Raw genomic sequence first — 19,079 nt, 5'->3', positions numbered from 1 at the left:
GAGCAGGTCGATATATCAGTTGAAGCGGGAATGGGACCCATAGGCCCACTGTTCAGCCTCCACCTCACTCTTAACAAGCTTCCTAAGGCACTTCCACGAAACCCTAAGCTTTCAAAAACATGGTTATGAAGTATCTTTTTTAAAAAAATCCTTGCTTTAGGTAGAGTAGGCACGGTGATCTGTGCTCTATAGATATTTGCAATCACTTGTGTGTATATGTGTGTGTACTCATGAAATGACCTGAGACAAAGCAATACATCTGAGTAAAATAGGAGGCAGGATATTGCTAGTATGCTAGCCAGAACCTTTTATCATATGACTTAAATAAACTTCTTAAGACCTCAGTTGTTTTTGGTTCCTTCCTCTGTAAAATTAGTCAATAACTGTTTTAGAAGAGAAGTCTGCTCCAGATTATACATATATATATATATATATATATATATATATATATATAATTTCCAGGTCACTGACCTTTGATCCTAGATCAAAGAGATGTTCTTCTGAAGTAAAATGTTTTTGGTGAAATAAATTACTTTCTTACTGACAGCTTCAAAGTTATTACCAATAATAAAATTTTGATACCAACCAAAATGGAAATCTTTTTTGCTAAAATTTTCCTTGGCCCCTGATTGGTCATTAGATGTCAGATATAGTGAAAACATCTGTGCAAGGACCTGGGACACACAGTGGGCAGTGTCCACCGATACTAATGATCAAGGTAAGTTATGGAATTCTACTCTTTTTGTTTTAGTTCTGATACTGTTTTCTGTACACCTCCCCTCCTCCTCTGGGTTCTTTTATTTATTTATTTACTTATTTATTTATTTATCCTCTGGGTTCTTTAACCCATCTTTTTCTTTCTCAAGTTCTCCTTCTGAGGTCCCATCCCATCTTTACTCATTTTGCCCTTTGGCAGGCAAAGCCATTTGAGTCTTTTGGTAAGGAGGAAGCCATTAGTCATGTTCCATCATTCCACATCACAGTGAATGACACCATACTACCCAACTGCCCAAACCTGGAACCTAATAATTATCTTGATGCCTTCCTCTCCCTTACCCTGAATCTAATTTACCACCAATTTCTCTTACCTCCTAAAGATTTCTTAAATTTGTTTTGTTTGCTTTGTTTCCACACTTTTTAGTTTAAGCATCTCTCTGTGGCCCTGCAATAGATTCTTATCTGGTCTCACACACATTTTCGCACCTCTCCCATCTGTTCTCCATATTGCAGCCAGAGTAAACATTTAGAAAAATGCATGTCTTAATATTACCCACCTTCGGTGGTGTTTTAATCTGGTCAAAAACAGCTCCTAATTCTGAAGGGGAAACTAGGATCAGTTTCCGTTTCCTTCAACCAAGTAGGCCCTCAAACAGAAAACTTAGACTTAGTAAATATAAGACGAAAACAACCTCCAGACCCAGTGAGGAGGAAAAGCAAAGGGTCCCTAGTCCAGGGAACAGGAAGTGTTATAGCTTACAACATGGCTGACTGCAGCAGCGGGCAGAGGGGATGTTGGTAAATGAGTCCCCAGTCAAGGGCAGATCAGCAGTTTTGTCAAGGGGTTCCATAGGTGTAAACTAGAGCCTGTATTCTATTATGTCAGACTGCTCCTGAAAGCTTTTCATTTCGTCATTTTCATATAGAGTGCATAGGATGACCGTCTCTGCACTCAAGGGGTTTAATTTATTTGGATCAAAGGGAGACAAGTGGAGACTCCCAACATGGGTGTGGGAAGGGAGCAGTGAGGGAGGTGGTTCTATGTATCCCAAGATATTGCTCCCCTAGGGATAACAGGCAAGACCTGTGGTAGCTGTCTGTCAAGGTAGGAAACCTGACAGCGTAAAGTTTTGGAATAGCTGATGCAAGAAAAGAGGGACACTGCTGCCAGTGGTAGTGGTTAATAAAAGACAGCAATAAGTGCCAGATGCTGTTCAAGTAGGAAAGCAGGAAATGACTTCAGAGATTGGGTGTTTCAAGGGAAGTATCAAGGAGATGACTTCTGAGATAGCCCTCGAGAATGGGTGAGACGTGTAAGGGAGAACAAACCTGACTCCATATTGGATCTGTTCCTTTAATCTTTAATCTGTGTGCTCTGTTGTCTGTTCTTAGTTATGGTGACTCTGCACCTTTGTAAAGGAATGTTGCCCACAGCCTGAAATACAGCCCATTCTCAAGGCTCTGCCTCCCAGGCTCATCCTTTAAAGCAGGGGTCCTGGTCCTTGGCCTGTCAGGGAGCGGGCTGCACAGCAGGAGGTGAGCGGTGGGCGAACGAGCGAAGCTTCATGTGCCTCTCCCCATCGCGTGCACTACCGCCTGAACCAGTCCCCCGCCACCCTGTCGGTGGAAAAACTGTCTTCCACGAAACTGGGTCCCTGGTGCCAAAAAGGTTGGAGACCGCTGCTTTAAAGGTGTCATACTTTTCATTCCTGTAAAGATAAAAAGTTGCAGAACAGAGGATAACATCTGTCTTCTTGAAGGTTGACAGGAACATGGTGACCTGACTTAAGTGGACAGCTAAAAGAACAAAGGATTATCACATCCCCTCTGGGGTCTGGCTGGCACCAAGAAGTCTGCAACAACCAGCCACACCACCCTCCTTTCAGTGTAAAATAAGCCTTGAATTACAACTCAGACGGGTCTTTGGGACACCAGTCTGCCACCTTCTCAGTCTGCTGGCTTTCCAAATAAAGTCACCGTTCCTTGCCCCAATACCTCTTTTTGCCCTGTTGTGAGGACTGGAAAACAGAAGTGGTGGAGTGCGCAAGGGTGGCGGCAAAGAAAAGTAATAATACTTGGTCTGACAACACTGCAGTGGAATGAGAAACTGGTACTGAGCAAAGGCAAAAGTTTTTGTTTTTCCTGCTGCAACCAGGCCCAGTAGGCCCCGCCCTTGAGGGAGCAGGTCTCAATAATAACTTACCGTTCTGTTAACACGGTGAGGAAGCAGCAGTACTAGACCCCGTAGTTGGTCTTCGAAACCGGAAAGTAGCCCTGGACGGATGGGGCGGAGACATGTGCGGAGAGGCGGGACTTCCGGCACGGCCCTTGGGCCAGTTTCCGGCGTCCTCAGGCAGCCGCCCCGGCGCCTTTTTCCCCGCCCAGGATACTGCGCAGCGGAGCTTCTCTGCTGGCTTCTTTGCTAGCAGGGCGTTTGCCTTTGCCGAGGACGGCGTGCGGAGCCCGGTGAGGAGCCGCACTGGGACAGGCGAGCGCCCGCCTGTCTGGAGGCTACATTACTTTGTGAGTTGGCTGGGGACACACCGGTTGGGTTTCTAGGCCACCACCCTCCTGGGGCCCGGACCAACCGGGCGCTCGCTCTGTGAGGATTGCCCACCCCTCGCGGCCTTCGGCGCGGCGCCACCACGCGTGCGCGGCGCGGGGCGAGCCGCACTTCCGCCAGGTCTCGCGTGCGCGGGGCGGATGGTGGCTGTGGGGTGTTAGTCCTTCCCCCTAACGTGCCCCTGAGCTGTATTTCGAAGCCGGCGTCCCTTCGGGTCAGTCTGGCGTTTGCCAGGTGCTGGAACTTGCGATGGGGGAGGGTGCGTGACCAGTCTTGAGGCCCTTTCCCACCCGGGAGAAGGAGGGGATTGCAGTTGAGTTAGTGCTGAAAGAGCCTTGTTCGTGGAATCCTTCCAGTTATGGAGGCCGGGATTCATGAGTTTAGCTAATTAAAAACTCTTTATTGAGCGATCAGTAGTAGTACAGGGGGAAAGGCAACAGCCCTTTGACTCACAGGGCTCCACGGATGGAACAGAGTGAGGAGTGTACTAATGGAGCACGCTGGGGGGTCCTGGCCCAGCCTTGGGAGAAAAGGAGTTGGGACTCAGGAAAAACAGGAAGTGATATTTGTCTGAGACCCAGGGACTGAAGGAATTGGTCAGGGAAGGGAGGATGTAAGCGACAGGGGTGGTAGAATTCAGGGAGCAAAAAGGTTTCGGACAAAAGTCCAGCGATGAGGGAGGTAACGTACAGGACTGGTGGGCGACTGCAGTGCCATTGAACTTTGGTGCAGGAGTAGACACAAACGAGTTGGAGAGGTAAACCAGGGCTCTGGACACCAGTGTACATTGTTCATATTTTATCCTGGGCGCAGTGGGGAGTGACTGCATAATAACATTTGTTGAGTGAGTGCATGCAGTGTGGTTCCCGACTTTTTCACTGGAAGCATATGGGGAAGAAAAAAGAATTTGTACTCTCCAGGGGGTGAGTATAAATATGTCCAGAGACATATTGAGAAGAGCCCCAGCCTCCCAGGAGAAAATTTATATTGAAATCTGTTTTAAATATTTATGTACGTTCTTAATGACAGTATACCTTATTTTGGTATAAAATGTTTTCCCATATTCTCAGATTATACTAATGCTTTAGAACTGTATCATATTTATCCTGTGATTTTTGTAGCCCTAGACACATCCATCATGTCCCCCCTGCCAGCACACACACACCCACCCCCAATACGCATATATGACCTATAACCCAGCCTTTCTATTTGTGGAACACTGTTCACAATATATGTATTACTTCCTTTAATCTTCCAATCAACCATTAGAGGTGTTATTCTTTCTACTTTAGAAATGAAGAAACTCAGGCTGAGATGTTAAGAAAATTGCCCACGTGCACACAGCTAGTGAGTACAAATCCAGGCATGTACAACTCCTTAGTTCTTGTACTTAACCACTGCACTGTTGCATTTCAAAAAATGGATTTGGAGCTAGAAATAGGGAGAAGAGTCGAAGCAGAGAGGACATTTAGGAAGTTGTTGAAATAGGCTAGATGAGAGATGATGATTTCAAAACTAAGATAGTTTTAGTAACAGTGAAGAGAAGTGAGTGGATTCAGGACTGTACAGGAGGTAGCACTGACATGATTTGATTTGGCCCTTGACTGGTTGGGAAGAAGGCTTGGGAGAGTGGTGGGTACATCTACATTGATGGTGCTGCCATTCGCTCAATAAGGATTGCAGGATGAAGAGCAGCTTAGAGGGTAACAAGGACTTGGATTGAGATGCCCCTGGAATATTCAAGGGGAGATGTCCTCTGAAGTATCTTCAAGAGTTCCTTTTGGGAGGAGAGAGAATTTACTTTTCTTCTTTGCATTGAATATGTACCAATATCAATTGTTTATGACTTTCTAAAGTATATCCCACATAGCTTGTTCAAGCCATGCGAGATGGTGGGACGTGGACTCAATATAAACAAACATGGACCAGCTTTGAAGCCTTTTCAGTTTTCTGGGGTGATACTAATAGTTTACAATTACAGTTTATCAAGTACTGACTTGTAGTTCCGGTAACAAGTATTGTAAAGATTTAGACAAGAAAAGAGATCATGGCAGAAGTGGTAGAGGCCTGTAGTGGGGCTAACTGAAGAAGTATATTTTGAGGTTTGAGTGGTACACCTCAGTTATGTTCTTATAGGCCTCAATCACTCTCAGATAAGCTCTATAAGAGCATTTTAGAGTTTAAAAGGTGTGTTCTATGGAACTGATGAAAGCGCTTTGGTAACATTAAGTCTATGTGGACCCTTCAATAAAGATTAGAATTATCAATATTTTTATGACCATTTAGTGGTTCTGGTTGGACAGTTTTTTCTTTTTTTGAACAGTACAATTCTTTTGTTGTTTTTCTAGCCTTGTTCATATTTCATTCTTTAATCACCTTTGGAGTTAACTTTTTTCTGGCGGGGCCGCACGGCTTTCGGGATCTTAGTTCCCGGACCAGGGATCGAACCCAGGCCCCAGCAGTGAAAGCACCGAGTCCCAACAACTGGACCGCTAGGGAATTCCGAACGGAGTTCACATTTTTTTTTTTTTTTTTTTTTAACATTTTTTTATTGAATATTAGGTGCCTCTCATAAAACTTGGGTTTTGAGAGAAGAAATTTTAGGGCTTTCTGTATGTAAAAAGAGAATGCTTTGTCTACATTTTGCATAGCCTTACCTTTTGTGGTGCAATGTATTTTAAATTAAAGAATCCTTTGTCACACATCCAAATAGAGTCGCTAGCAACCGTCTAGTCTTTTGAGTAACAAACTGTTTCCCCTCTCAGGCAGGTAATAGTTGATGCTATTGTTGATGTAATCCTCCATTTCAAGGTCATAGTAAAGATCAGAAATCGAATAACATATGAGGACTGTTATAAAAGAAAAGATTTTGCAGTGGAATCTTGATTAACCAGAGCTCTTAATATCTTTTTTTTTTTTTTTTTTTTTTTGCCTCTGCACTCTACCCCCATCCCCCGGCAGATTCATTATAAAAGGCAAACAGAACCAGGGATTTATTTTAAAATCAAAATACTTGATGAGGGTTATACTGATGCATAATGATTGGACTAATTTAGTTTTTTATAAAATTAAATATATGAGAAATGACTGACTAAAACATAACAAGACTAATTTTTATTGTGAAATATGTAATCCACACAAGAGTATGCAAAACATATGTAAGTTTTAAATAATTATAATAAAAAACGCCTGTGCACCTACTGTCTAGGTCAAGAAGACCTTAGAGGCATCCTTGTGCTCCTCCTGGCTTGTATCTCCTCCCCATCGCCTGGAGGAATCACTATCCTCACTCCTGTGTTAATCATTCCCTTTCTTCTCTTTCCAGTTTTATCACCTATGTGTGCTATAATATGGAACCATATGGTATGTAGTCTTTTGTGACTTGATTCTTTCACTCTGTAGAAGAACATTACCTAGGATGATGTAACTGTAGATCATTCATTTCCACTGCCTTTCACATGTTGTGTATGAGTATACCACAATTTACTTGTCCATTCTTCTGCTGATAGACATTTGTATTGTTTCCAGTTCTGGCTTTTACAAACAGTGCTGCTTTGGACATTTTCGTTTGTATTTAATGGTAGAGTATGAAAGACTCTCTCAAGGATATAATACCTGGGAGTGGAACTGCTGGGTTATAGAGCCTAGTGATTCCAAACCAGTTTCCAAAATGATTGTACTGTTTTATTGTCTCACTAGCAGTATAAGGGAGTTGCCTTTTTTTTTTTTAACATCTTTATTGGAGTATAATTGCTTTATAATGTTGTATTAGTTTCTGCTGTATAACAAAGTGAATCAGCTATACGTATACATATATCCCCACATCCCCTCCCTCTTGCGTCTCCTTCCCACCCTCCCTATCCCACCCCTCTAGGTTGTCACAAAACAGAGCCCTGATCTCCCTGTGCTATGCGGCTGCTTCCCACTAGCTATCTATTTTATATTTTGTAGTGTATATATGTCCATGCCACTCTCTCACTTCATCCCAGCTTCCCCTTCCCCGTATCCTCAAGTCCATTCTCTACGTCTGTGTCTTTATTCCTGTCCTGTCCCTAGGTTCTTCAGAACCTTTTTTTTTTTTTAATTTTTATTTATTTATTTTTGGCTGCATTGGGTCTTCGTTGCTGCATGGGGGCTTTCTCTAGTTGTGGTGAGCGGGGGCTACTCTTCATTGCGGTGCTCGGGCTTCTTATTGCGGTGGCTTCTCATTGCAGAGCACAGGCTCTAGGTGCGCGGGCTCAGTAGTTGTGGTGCACGGGCTTAGTTCCTCCACGGCATGTGGGATCTTCCCGGACCAGGGCTTGAACCCATGTCCCCTGCAGTAGCAGGTGGATTCTTAACCAGTGCGCCACCAGGGAAGCCCCAGAACCATTTTTTCTTTTTTAGATTCCATATATATGTGTTAGCATATGGTATTTATTTTTCTCTTTCTGGCTTACTTCACTCTCTATGACAGACTCTAGGTCCATCCACCTCACTACAAATAACTCAATTTCGTTTCTGTTTATGGCTGAGTAATATTCCATTGTATATATGTGCCACATCTTCTTTATCTATTCATCTGTTGATGGACACTTAGGCTGCTTCCTGGCTATTGTAAATAGAGCTGCAATGAATATTGTGGTACGTGACTCTTTTTGAATTATGGTTTTCTCAGGGTATATGCCCAGTAGTGGGATTGCTGGGTCATATGGCAGTTCTATTTTTAGTTTTTTAAGGAACCTCCATACTGTTCTCCATAGTGGCTGTATCAATTTACATTCCCACCAGCAGTGCAAGAGGATTCCCTTTTCTCCACACCCTCTCCAGCATTTATTGTTTGTAGATTTTTTGATGATGGCCATTCTGACCGGTGTGAGGTGATACCTCATTGTAGTTTTGATTTGCATTTCTCTAATGATTAATGATGTTGAGCAATCTTTCATGTGTTTGTTGGCAATCTGTATATCTTCTTTGGAGAAATGTCTATTTAGGTCTTCTGCCCATTTTTGGATTGAGTTGTTTGTTTTTTTGATATTGAGCTGCATGAGCTGCTCATATATTTTGGAGATTAATCCTTTGTCAGTTGCTTCATTTGCAAAAATATTCTCCCATTCTGAGGGTTGTCTTTTCGTCTTGTGTATGGTTTCCTTTGCTGTGCAGAAGCTTTTAAGTTTCATTAGGTCCAATTTGTTTGTTTTTATTTCCATTTCTCTAGGAGGTGGATCAAAAAGGATCTTACTGTGATTGATGTCATAGAGTGTTCTGCCTATGTTTTCCTCTAAGAGTTTGATAGTGTCTGGCCTTACATTTAGGTCTCTAATCCATTTTGAGTTTATTTTTGTGTATGGTGTTAGGGAATGTTCTAATTTCATTCTTTTCCATGTAGCTGTCAAGCTTTCCCAGCACCACTTATTCAAGAGGCTAGGGAGTTGCTTTTGAAAACCTTTGATATTTTCTGACTTTTAAATTTTGCCAGTCTTTTTTGTTGTAGTGATCTCATTCTGCTTTATATTTGCATATCCTTGATTACCAGTGAGTTTTGAACATCTTCATTTGTTTATGTGCTCTTTTGTAAAGGATATGTTGATGGTTATTCATTTGTTTCAGATTTGTTCCTTTTTAAAGGATATATTGAGCTCCTGTGCCATTTTTCTATTAGGTTATTTGTCTTTTTCTTAATATTTACAGTTTATATTTCCTGGATTCTGATCCTTTCTCACATGTGTTGCAAATTTGTTTTGCACTCTGTATATTTCTACTCTTTCTCTCTTTACAGTACTTTTGAAATATCTGTCTTTTCCTTTATTCCTTTATGCTTTTTATATCATAAGAAAGCCATTCCTACCCTCAAATCATGAAGATACTCTCCTATCTAAAAGTTTTGCCTTAAACATATGGTTGTTTAATCTTCCTGGGGAAAAAATGTGTATGAGGTATGATATGGGAATCCAATTCCATTTTTTTCTCCTATGGATAGTCAGTTGTTCTAACACCATTTTTCTTTCTTCACTGATCTCAAACACTATGTCTGTCATATATCAAGTTTCCACACACTGGTTGGGGTAGGGGGTGGGGGGGTCCTTTTTTGGGTTCCCTATTCTGTTCCATTGACTTTGTCTCTTGTGCTAATACTGTAACATCTTAGTTAATTACAAGACCTGATTAATTGTCTGGATATTAGGGAAAGCAAGGCTCCCATTTTCTTTCTCTTCAATCTTGGCTGAAGTGTCTTGGCTATTTGCACTGGTGTGTAAGTTTTAGAATCAGCTTATCAAGTTCCACAAAACCCTTTTTGGGATATTGGTTGGAATTGCTTTGAATCTGTTGATCATTAAAAGGGAAAACTGATATCTTTGTAGTATTGGGTCCATTAATAGATCTATCTATATATTTGTCTTCTATGTGTCTTTCATTATAGTTTTATAATTTTGCCATAAAAGTGTTGACTTCTTTTGTTAGACTTTCCTGGTAACTGTATGCTACTATAAGTGATATCTTTTTTTAAATTAGTTTTCTAATTATTTGTTTGTGACATAGTGATTTTTTTAAATGCTATACTTTTTTACTTTGTTAATCTGTTTTAGATTCTTGAATTTTTTGTATATACAGTCAAATCATCTATGAATAACGATAGTTTTGTGTCTTCTTTCCAATCCTTATACCTTCTTTTTCTTGCCTTACTGCACTAGCTAAGGTATCATTTGCAATGTTAAATAGAAGTGGTGAAAGTAACATCCTTGTGTTATTCCCTATCTCAGTGCTTTCAGTATATTACTGAAAAGTGATATCATAGTATAAAGTATAAGTTACACACTGATAAATATCAGTATATTACTGATAAATCTAATGTTAGCTATATATAGGCTTTTTGTAGATACTCTTTTATCAGCTTAAAGAAGTTCCATGGCTCAATATAGTAATGATCTCAGTCTCCCAATATTGCTCTATAAATTCAATGCGGTTCTAGTCAGAATCCCAGAAGGGGGGTTTTGGTGTTTGTTTTGATGGAATATAACAATCATCAGCATGGATGAATCTCAGAAATACAATGTTGAGCAGAACATGAAAGTTGCAAGATTATGACTTCATTCTTATAAAGTTAAAAGACATTAAAGCTGTGTGACAGGTAAAAATATAAAGAAAAGCAAGAAAATGATTATCACAGAGTTCATTATGTTAATTACTTCTGGGAGGTGGGACAGGAATGTAATTGAAGGGGCTCATATAGGACCCTCAGCAGTATTGGCAGTGTTCTAATCTTAAACTAGGGACTGGCTAAACACACAAGTTTCATTTTTTATATTACTATTATTATCAGGTATGAAAACGTCTTTCTTTTGCCTTCAACCCATTTTTAAGAGAAATCTTTATAAAATTTGTTTTCCTCCAAGAGTTGAAAATTTGTAAAAATATTGCGATGAAAACCATATACCTTTCACCAAAATTCACTAATTGTTAATATTTTGCTATATTTGTTTTATGTTTCTCTCATGCATTGCACTTATTTGTCATGTCTTTTCACATTCCTTTAATTTAAAACAGTTCCCCAGCCCCTTCTTTGTCTTTTATGACATTGATATTTTTGAAAAGTTCAAGCTAGTTGTTTTATACAATTTGGAATTGTCTCATGTTTCCCTCATGATTGATTTGTGTTAAACATTTTTGGCAGAAATTCTACAAAGGCAGGACGACTACAGTGGTCTTCTCAGGAAGCACATAATGTCAGTTTCTCACATTATTAATGGTGTTACTTTGATCATTTGGTTAAGGGGGTACCTGGCTGTTTTCTCCACTGTAAGAGTATCTTTTCTCCTTTGTAGTTAGTGGAGAATCTTAATTTGTGGGTGATTATTTGAGCCTGAGTGATTAAACAGTTGACCCTTGAATAGTGTGGGTTTGAACTGCATGGGTCCACTTATACTTGGATATTTTTCAGTAGTAGATACTATGGTGCTACACAGTTGCTGGTTGGTTGAATCCAAGGATGCAGATGAACCCTGGATGTGGAGTGTGGACTCTAAGCTGTGCATGAATTAACCCCTGCATTGTTCAAGGGTCAATTGTACTGTTCCCCAACAATTTTTCATCAAATGGTTTTATCATGTGTTATGCATTTCTGTTATTTTTTCTTTTTGGTGCCCCAGATTTGGCTAGTTGGAACCCCTGGTTCACGTGTCCTTTTGTCCACCTGTGATCTGGTAAAACAATATGTTGGCTCACCTTGTATTTTGGCTGACCCAGTCCAGGTTTTGTTTAGTGCACTTTAGCTGCGCTCATAGCTATTGGAGTCTTGTTGCTTCTTGTTCGTTTTGGTGGGTGGTGCTAAGAAATATATGTGTATTTAAATTGCAAATTCATAATGACACCTCTGATTCCACACCAACACAGGGTTCTTCCTGTCCTCCCATTCCATGTTTATAGCTCTTTTCTTCCATTTAAGAACCCTAATTTTTTTAAACATCAGCAATATATTTATACTGATTTGCTCAGTCCTATAACATGCACAGAATTATTTTGGAACTCATACCATTACCAACAACAAACCTACTAAGTAAAGTTCAAGATTTCCTTGCACTTCTTTTGTCCTTTGCATATATCCTATGGCAGGGCTGGAGTCAGCACTCTGCAGAAGTTGTCTTAGATTAGTTTGTGTTTGTATTCCATTTTAGGGCTGGTTTTGTTTAAGTTTGAATATATAAACCATTAACATGGTTCAAAGTCAAAACTAAGCTTGGGCAAGTTAGTAACTTCTCAGTGTCTCAATTTCCTGCTATGTAGGATTGCTGAGAAGTTTCAATGATGTAATAAAGACTACAGAGTGTTTAGCACAGTGCAGAACACCTACAGCATCCAATAAATATGAGCTGTTCTTATTTCCCTTCTTTCTTTATGAATTCCTCCCAGTCGCTTCTCTTGCTTTTTACTTTTCCTGGTCTGTGACCCCAGGCTATGCATGGGGTGGGGTAGGTGGGCAGGTGGAGGGAGGTACTTGTTACACAGTGATGAGTGGGAAGGAAGAGGGCACATCCTTTATGTTCCTACTATGTGCTTATCACTGCCAGGCATTCTCCTTAACTCAGCGAACACTCACATCCCTGCAGGGTCTTTACGAGTATTCTTCCTCTTATACAGACGAAGAAATGGAGGCTTAGGATGATAAATGCTGTTGCCCAAGGTTACTCAGCTAATCCTGGACCCTGGACCTACCTCACCCTCACCACCTGGCTTTGCTTCCCCCACCTTCTGCACCTCCTTCACTTAGGACCCAAGTTCTAGCTCACTGAAGGGAAACCCCGCTCAGATTTGGGGAGCACATATAAGGAACAGAGCAGGCCTGGATCCAGCCGGAGCACCGTCTCTATGCCTTCCTCCCTCTGTATCCCTCCCCAGTCTGGACCATGCTGACAGCTGGCCCTGGGGGAAAATGCAGTTCTCTCCAGTATGCCCAGTGGCAAGTCCTCTATGCATGCTAATCAGCAGCTAGCACTTGCCAGCAATTGGCTACAGTTCTGGGTTTAGTCTGGGTTTATTTTTTGTATTTATACCTTGTGTGCAGAGATAGCTGACTTGGAGTAGGAGCGGGGTCTGGAAAATGAGAGAAGCAAAGGAGCTAAAAGCTAGAAGCTGAGAGGGAATTCAGAGGTCATCTTTGCTATCCCTCTGCCTCCTGACAGGACTACACCTACGGGAGAGCAACGTTTAAAAGGGTAACACTGGGCAGTCTGGAGTACTACTGGCAGCTTTGGGAGATGGACCCAGCAGGGACTAGCAGGCCGATGTTGAAGAAGAGAAAATCGGGGTGGCGGGTGGGGAGGGGTGTAGTGGTATGTGATACACTGATTCTTTCATCCCAGATTGCCCAACTGTAGGCAGTAAAGTTTGAGGATTCGGGATTTCCCTGGTGGTCCAGTGGTTAAGACTTCGCCTTCTAATGCAGGGATGCAGGTTCAATCCCTGGTTGGGAATTTAAGATGTCTCGCGGCCAAAAAAACAAACAAACAAAAAAAGATTGAGGCCTCATCTTGCCTCCCTGCCCCACATATTGAAGAGAAACTTAAAACCAGAGAAGGCACTAGACCAAGGTCACACAGTGAATTTGAGGCAGAACCAGGACCAACACCTGGGCCTGGTGGCCGCCAGTCCTGAGCTCTCACAATGACATCTCAGAGGGAGCTAGCTAGGAGAGAGAGGTCTTCCCCTCCATCCACCATGTGTCCCATGGATGTCATAAACCACCTGAGAACTCTTCTGGTAGAATTCTCCACAAATTCTTGTTCATTGACTACTTATATCTCCCCTGGTTCTTTCCCCCTTTTCTTTCTGCTTCTCACTTTAAAGAAGATGGCTCTTCCAGCTCTGCTGTCACATCAGGGCTTGACATAGTAAGTGCTCAGTACACATTTGCCCTATGAAGATACAATGAATGGGGCAACTTGGCAACATCCTGTAAGGGTGAAGATTAGCACATGCCCTCAGACTGAGGAAGACCCCAGAGAAATGTTCACACACACGGCCACCAGGAGACATGCAGAAGGATGTTTATAGAGGTGCTCTTCACTATAATAAAATGTGCAAAACTACCTAAGTCTTCATGATCAGGAGAACAGAAAAATTAAATAGTGTTTTCACACAATGGAATACCACACAGCAGTGAAAAATGAATGACCTATATGTACATATGTTAACATGGCTACATCTCACAAACAGTGTGGAGTGGTAAAGCAAGTCATGAAGTGTCTGTAGAAGAACAGTAATACAAAGCTTTCAGCACATCAAAATCAGGAAAGTAGTAACCTTGGGGAGGGGGAGAAGTGGAATCAGATCAGAGAGGGTACACAGAGGGCTCCAAATCCTTCAATGATGTTTTATTTTTGAAGCTGAATGATGGGTAAAGGGGGTTGTATTATCCTTGATACCTTTTGTATGTCTGAAATATTTTATTCTAAAAATTTTTTTAAATGGAAAAAAGAATAAGTTAAAAAAAACTAAAAATGAAGTCCCATCCTATTGTCTTTAGCTTCCACACTATTCTTACCCACTCCCGTATTATCTTTAAACCACAGATATACCTTATACTCCACTGTATATATGATATAGCTCATGATAAACATATTTTAAAGGGAAAATATGCAAAAGGAAAGTCAGACATTGTAAGGTAAAGGAAAACATCTCCTGACTAAAGTTGCTGTGTAACTTGAAATTTCCTCCTCACTGACCAGTATAAATACTGGTAGCTCTTTGGCCATATATGCTGCTTCAGGATATAACAATGGAGATGGGCAATTAGAACATTTCATTGTATATAACCAAAGAGGAAGAAGATTTTGCCAGTGATTTAGGGCTTCCTTCCATCTACCCGTTCTTCAGAGTACATTTTCTCATATTTAAAAATAAATGCATGGGGCTTCCCTGGTGGCGCAGTGGTTGAGAGTCTGCCTGCCGATGCAGGGGCCACGGGTTTGTGTCCTGGTCCGGGAGGATCCCACATGCCGCAGAGCGGCTGGGCCCGTGAGCCATGACCACTGAGCCTGCACGTCCAGAACCTGTGTTCCGCAACGGTAGAGGCCACAACAGTGAGAGGCCCGTGTACCGCAAAAAATAATAATAATAATAAATAAATAAATAAATAAATCTGGTTGTCTATAATAAAAAATAAATGCATGAATTGTTCCACGAAGAGTTATTTTAAGAAACCTGAAGTAAATAGTAACCTTCTTTTTTTAACATTTTCCTTCCTATGGTTTTTTTTTTTTTTTTTTAACATCTTTATTGGAGTATAATTGCTTTACAATGGTATGTTAGTTTCAGCTTCACAACAAAATGAATCAGTTATATATATACATATATTCCCATATCTCTTCCCGCTTGCGTCTCCCTCCCTCCCTTCCTATGGTTTTAAGACTGAAAAAGCCCCTAACCATTATAAAAGTTTTATGGATCAAATTTGGATTTTTGATTTTTAAAAAACTTTTTTTCTAAAAGGGAGGCAGCTTAACACTAAGTATCTGCCTAGATATGAATGATATTTTGAAGACTTACCAGTTTTTAATTGTCCATTGTTTCCTAAACTGTATTTTTAGTTTCATTTGCTCTCTCTTAGGGAATGAAGGATGGCAGCACGCCGTGCATTAAAAGCTGTTTTGGTGGATCTCAGTGGCACACTTCACATTGAAGATACAGCTGTGCCAGGCGCACAGGAAGCTCTTCAAAGGCAAGCTATCCTCCATGTTCAGCTGACAAATATGTTTGTAGGTGCCGTGTTACCAAGGCAGATCATTAGCTGAATGGATGGCCTTAAGGTGGCATTTCACCAGTTTACCATATATACAGGAACTGCCTTCGGCTTAGCTAGAAGATGTATGCATTGTAATAATCTTCCAGACATGGTTCTCTAAGCCTTTTGTTAGGTTTGGCCTTTTGATTTAGTCTTTTTGTTCTTTATGTGTATCTTTTTCTAAGTCGGTAGTGTAAATTTGGGAATGAAAACTCGAGACTCTGAAATGTGGAATAAGTAGCATTTGAAAAATCACAAATGAATCCTGGAATCACAAAACGAAACACACACATATACAAAGCCATAGTTCCGCTCACTCTTCTTCAGCTAAGATCTAACACTGAGTGTGCAGCTGCTCAAATAAAATTTAATTAAGGAACTTGAAACTTTAGAATTATTTCCATTAACTAAACTTAATGCTTTTGAAGGTTAGAGATTGTCTTACATTTCTGATGCGTCACCACAAGTCTAGATACAAAATACATAATGAAAGCTTGGTAAAGTGAACTGAATGTGTTCCTCAAAAAAGTACTCCTCAGTACAACAGAACTAGTAATGTTATTAAGCATCTCATCTTCAAATAATTTAGAGGAGTTTTCAAAATCAACAATAGCGTGTGGTGCTTTATCATTTTCAAACCTTACAATATTCACATAGTATGCTGTTGTTCAGGAAATCTAGTGACTAGTATCACAGTGCCAGGTATTACGGCAAGAGATCAACACTGACTTGGCACGCTCTCAAGGAGCTTACTCTCCATTTGGGGCTTCAGTGAGTGTGAAGAGATTTTAGATCTGGTAGGTGTCATTTGGAAGCTGTTGACTTAGCCAGCAGTCATGACATTCATTTTACAGGTGGACAACAATATGTTTAAAGCCTGAAGTAAATCAGTTGGAGACGGGGACTTTCTCTTGACTCCTTGCCATGGTCTCTCTCAGACTTTCTAGGGAAAAGGATGTCTGTCGGTCAGTCTCCTCTCCTGTTGGACAAGAGCTTTTACTGCTTCAAAGATGAGCTTTCTGCTCTGGATGGAAAGAAGAATCTTATTTCTGGTGAACAATGAATGACATCTCTAAGTACCTCTGTAAACTATGAGCCGGCCATTCTGGAGGGGCAGGAGCCTACAGATTGTTCTCTCACTGACACTGGCAGGTTTCCATCCCAGAGAGATTGCTATACTGTCACTGCCAGTTTTCGTTTCTATAGAAACAAACAGACTAAGGGAAGTTGAGGGACTAGCAAAAAGAAAAGGTTTTTAAAATGCTCGTTGAAAATGATATGATCATTTCAGTACTTAGACTTGTTCATTTTTAAGGTAATAGTTACGTTGAAGTATTCAGTTTCTTTTGAGAGATAAACTACCAAATTTAATGTGTTTTTCAGAAAAGCTACCATACAGATATTACAGAGATAATCATGATTATAATGAACTATTTAATCATATAAATCTATGAATGCTCTGAGTGAATTCTTAAAAATCTCTTTTCTGTTTTATTTGCTTGCTTATTTTAAATTATGGATAGTGCTTTATGCCTTATGTCTATTTGGGGCAGGTATAAGATAAAAAGCAACAGGGTATTAATATAAAAATTTTAATTATAGGTAAATTATTTTTAGGTTAAAGCACTTTAGGACCAAGAAAATAATTTTTGTTTTGAAAGAAAGCTGGATTATCATGAATTCTTTCTCTGATACCTGATTGCCAGTTTAGGTTCCAAAAGCAGATTATGGAATCAAAAGTAGTTCAAAGGGAAAACACATTCCAGTCTGTAAAGATGGAACGTTTCTTTCTCCAAGTAGTTTCTGTTTGTAAACTTAGTAGCACATTAGGGCTTAGCCAGTGTCTAATTGGCTAAGAGGAAGGAAGAACTCTTGAGGTGTCCTCTGTTCTTTTAGTATAGGGGGTCAGACCCTGTCTAGGACATAGGCTGGAGTTCTTGTCACAGCCCTACTGCTGCCCAGCTGTGTACAGCTGAGCCCAGTCATTAATCCTCTAGGCCTGAGTTTTCTCATCTTCAGAAGGTTACACTAGTAGATAATCTCTAAGATAACTTTCACCTCTCATATTCTCTGAGTATGGTGGTTACTAAGTGTTGAGTTTTTTTGTTTTATTTTTGTTTTTTACTTCTTTACTAAAACCCTGTAGTAAAATTCAGTTAAAGTATAGAAGGCCCTTGAAAGGGTAGACTTTACAGCCTTTGGAGATGAAGCAGTCCACAGGGTGTGGATAATCTGTAAGCAATTTTGAATAGATTATAAAACCTACTAGCCATAAAAACACTTACTCAGTGACTTACCCTTAATTTTCTGACCTTTGGCAAGTGCTACCAAATTAGGTTTTATGGAGCTAGAATGTAAAAGTTGCCTATTGACACCTGAATTTTACTTTTCCAGGTTACGTGCTACTTCTGTAATGGTTAGGTTTGTGACCAATACAACCAAAGAGAGCAAGAAAGACCTCTTGGAAAGATTGAAGAAATTGCAGTTTGATATCTCTGAAGATGAAATATTCACTTCTCTGACTGCAGCCAGAAACTTGGTAGAGCAGAAACAAGTCCGACCCATGCTGCTGGTTGATGATCGGGCCCTACCTGATTTTAAAGGTAAGAGAAATTTGGAAAGATTTAAAAATTGGTTCTTCATATCTGCTTATAAATCATTCTTAAAACTGGATGTTTAGAAGTATTTAGTCAGATTTCCTCTGTCATCAGTAGTTTGAATCTAAATTGGTGTTTCTCAAATCTGTTTTGACCGCACTCCAAAATAAGTGAAACACATTACATAGAAATCCAGGATGTATGTATGTGTATTTGTATATGTTAAACAGTACTCTTACTTGTGAGATGTACTCTATTTTCCATTTGGTTTACTTAACTGTGTGACTTTGATACTGCTTAGAGTCCTCCAGATTAGTTTCAAAATCTACTAATGGATCATGGCCCACAGTTTGAAAAAACACAGGTTAAGATTTCTTTGAGTATTATAATCGTCATTCCTGGAGCCATGGTATTAGTTTGATTATATGAGATAAACCAAGGTCAACTTGTTTAAAAATAGATTTCATTCTGTATGGTTTGAAGTTTTTGCAATGACCATGAAATATTTTCAATCAAGAGAAAATAAAACTTTTCTCTTTGGAAAAATTAACAAACTGGAAAAATATCCTTGTGTTATGAAGCTTTGCCACACTGCTTTTTTGTAGGTGATACTCAGAGTGAAATACACAATATAGAAAAAGTGGGTATAAATACATCATTACAAAACCATGTAATGATTAGAGAACTTCAGCATGGATATATAGTTAGGCAGAACCTCAAAACTTATACTATCAGGAAATATAACTGTATATCAATCAGAATTTGCAAAAAACAGAAACCAACTTTGGGTGAATTAAACAGGAAGTAAATTTATTAAAAGATCTGACTAGGGCTTCCCTGGTGGCGCAGTGGTTGAGAGTCCGCCTGCCAATGCAGGGGACACGGGTTCGTGTCCCGGTCCGGGAAGATCCCACATGCCGCAGAGCGGCTGGGCCTGTGAGCCATG

The 19,079-nt window shown here is 40.3% G+C and overlaps 1 protein-coding gene and 1 long non-coding RNA gene across 7 annotated transcripts in view; one reads left to right on the top strand and one right to left on the bottom strand.

The window, feature by feature from the left end:
- Positions 1–2,057: 2,057 nt before the first annotated feature.
- On the bottom strand, positions 2,058–3,054 carry LOC113626731 (uncharacterized). Its single transcript, XR_003435224.1, has 2 exons — positions 2,921–3,054; positions 2,058–2,426 (listed from the first exon to the last, which is right to left on the bottom strand). It is a non-coding gene; the product is annotated as an uncharacterized LOC113626731 (long non-coding RNA).
- A 15-nt stretch (positions 3,055–3,069) lies between these two features.
- HDHD2 (haloacid dehalogenase like hydrolase domain containing 2) overlaps positions 3,070–19,079 on the top strand; it is a 38,615-nt gene continuing 22,605 nt past the window's right edge. For 2 of the 6 annotated variants that reach the window (XR_003435223.1, XM_027118442.1), the window contains exons 1-3: positions 3,070–3,183; positions 15,363–15,473; positions 17,931–18,139. Coding sequence is in view for 5 of the 6 variants with exons in the window: in XM_027118442.1 (XP_026974243.1) it covers positions 15,373–15,473; positions 17,931–18,139 (310 nt within the window). In the remaining variant the exon portion in view is untranslated. Of the gene's footprint in view, positions 3,241–4,047; positions 4,204–6,623; positions 6,644–10,215; positions 10,389–15,362; positions 15,474–17,930; positions 18,140–19,079 lie in introns of those variants that run through there. The other 4 variants (XM_027118443.1, XM_027118446.1, XM_027118445.1 and 1 more) reach the window with 4 other exon arrangements.

This window comes from Aethalodelphis obliquidens, unplaced genomic scaffold, assembly GCF_003676395.1.
Source record: "Aethalodelphis obliquidens isolate GAN/ISIS:26980383/991018 unplaced genomic scaffold, ASM367639v1 scaffold19, whole genome shotgun sequence".
Lineage (NCBI taxonomy): Eukaryota > Metazoa > Chordata > Mammalia > Artiodactyla > Delphinidae > Aethalodelphis > Aethalodelphis obliquidens.
The sequence above is the reverse complement of the archived record's forward strand: the minus strand, read 5'-3'. Positions and strand labels throughout refer to the sequence as shown.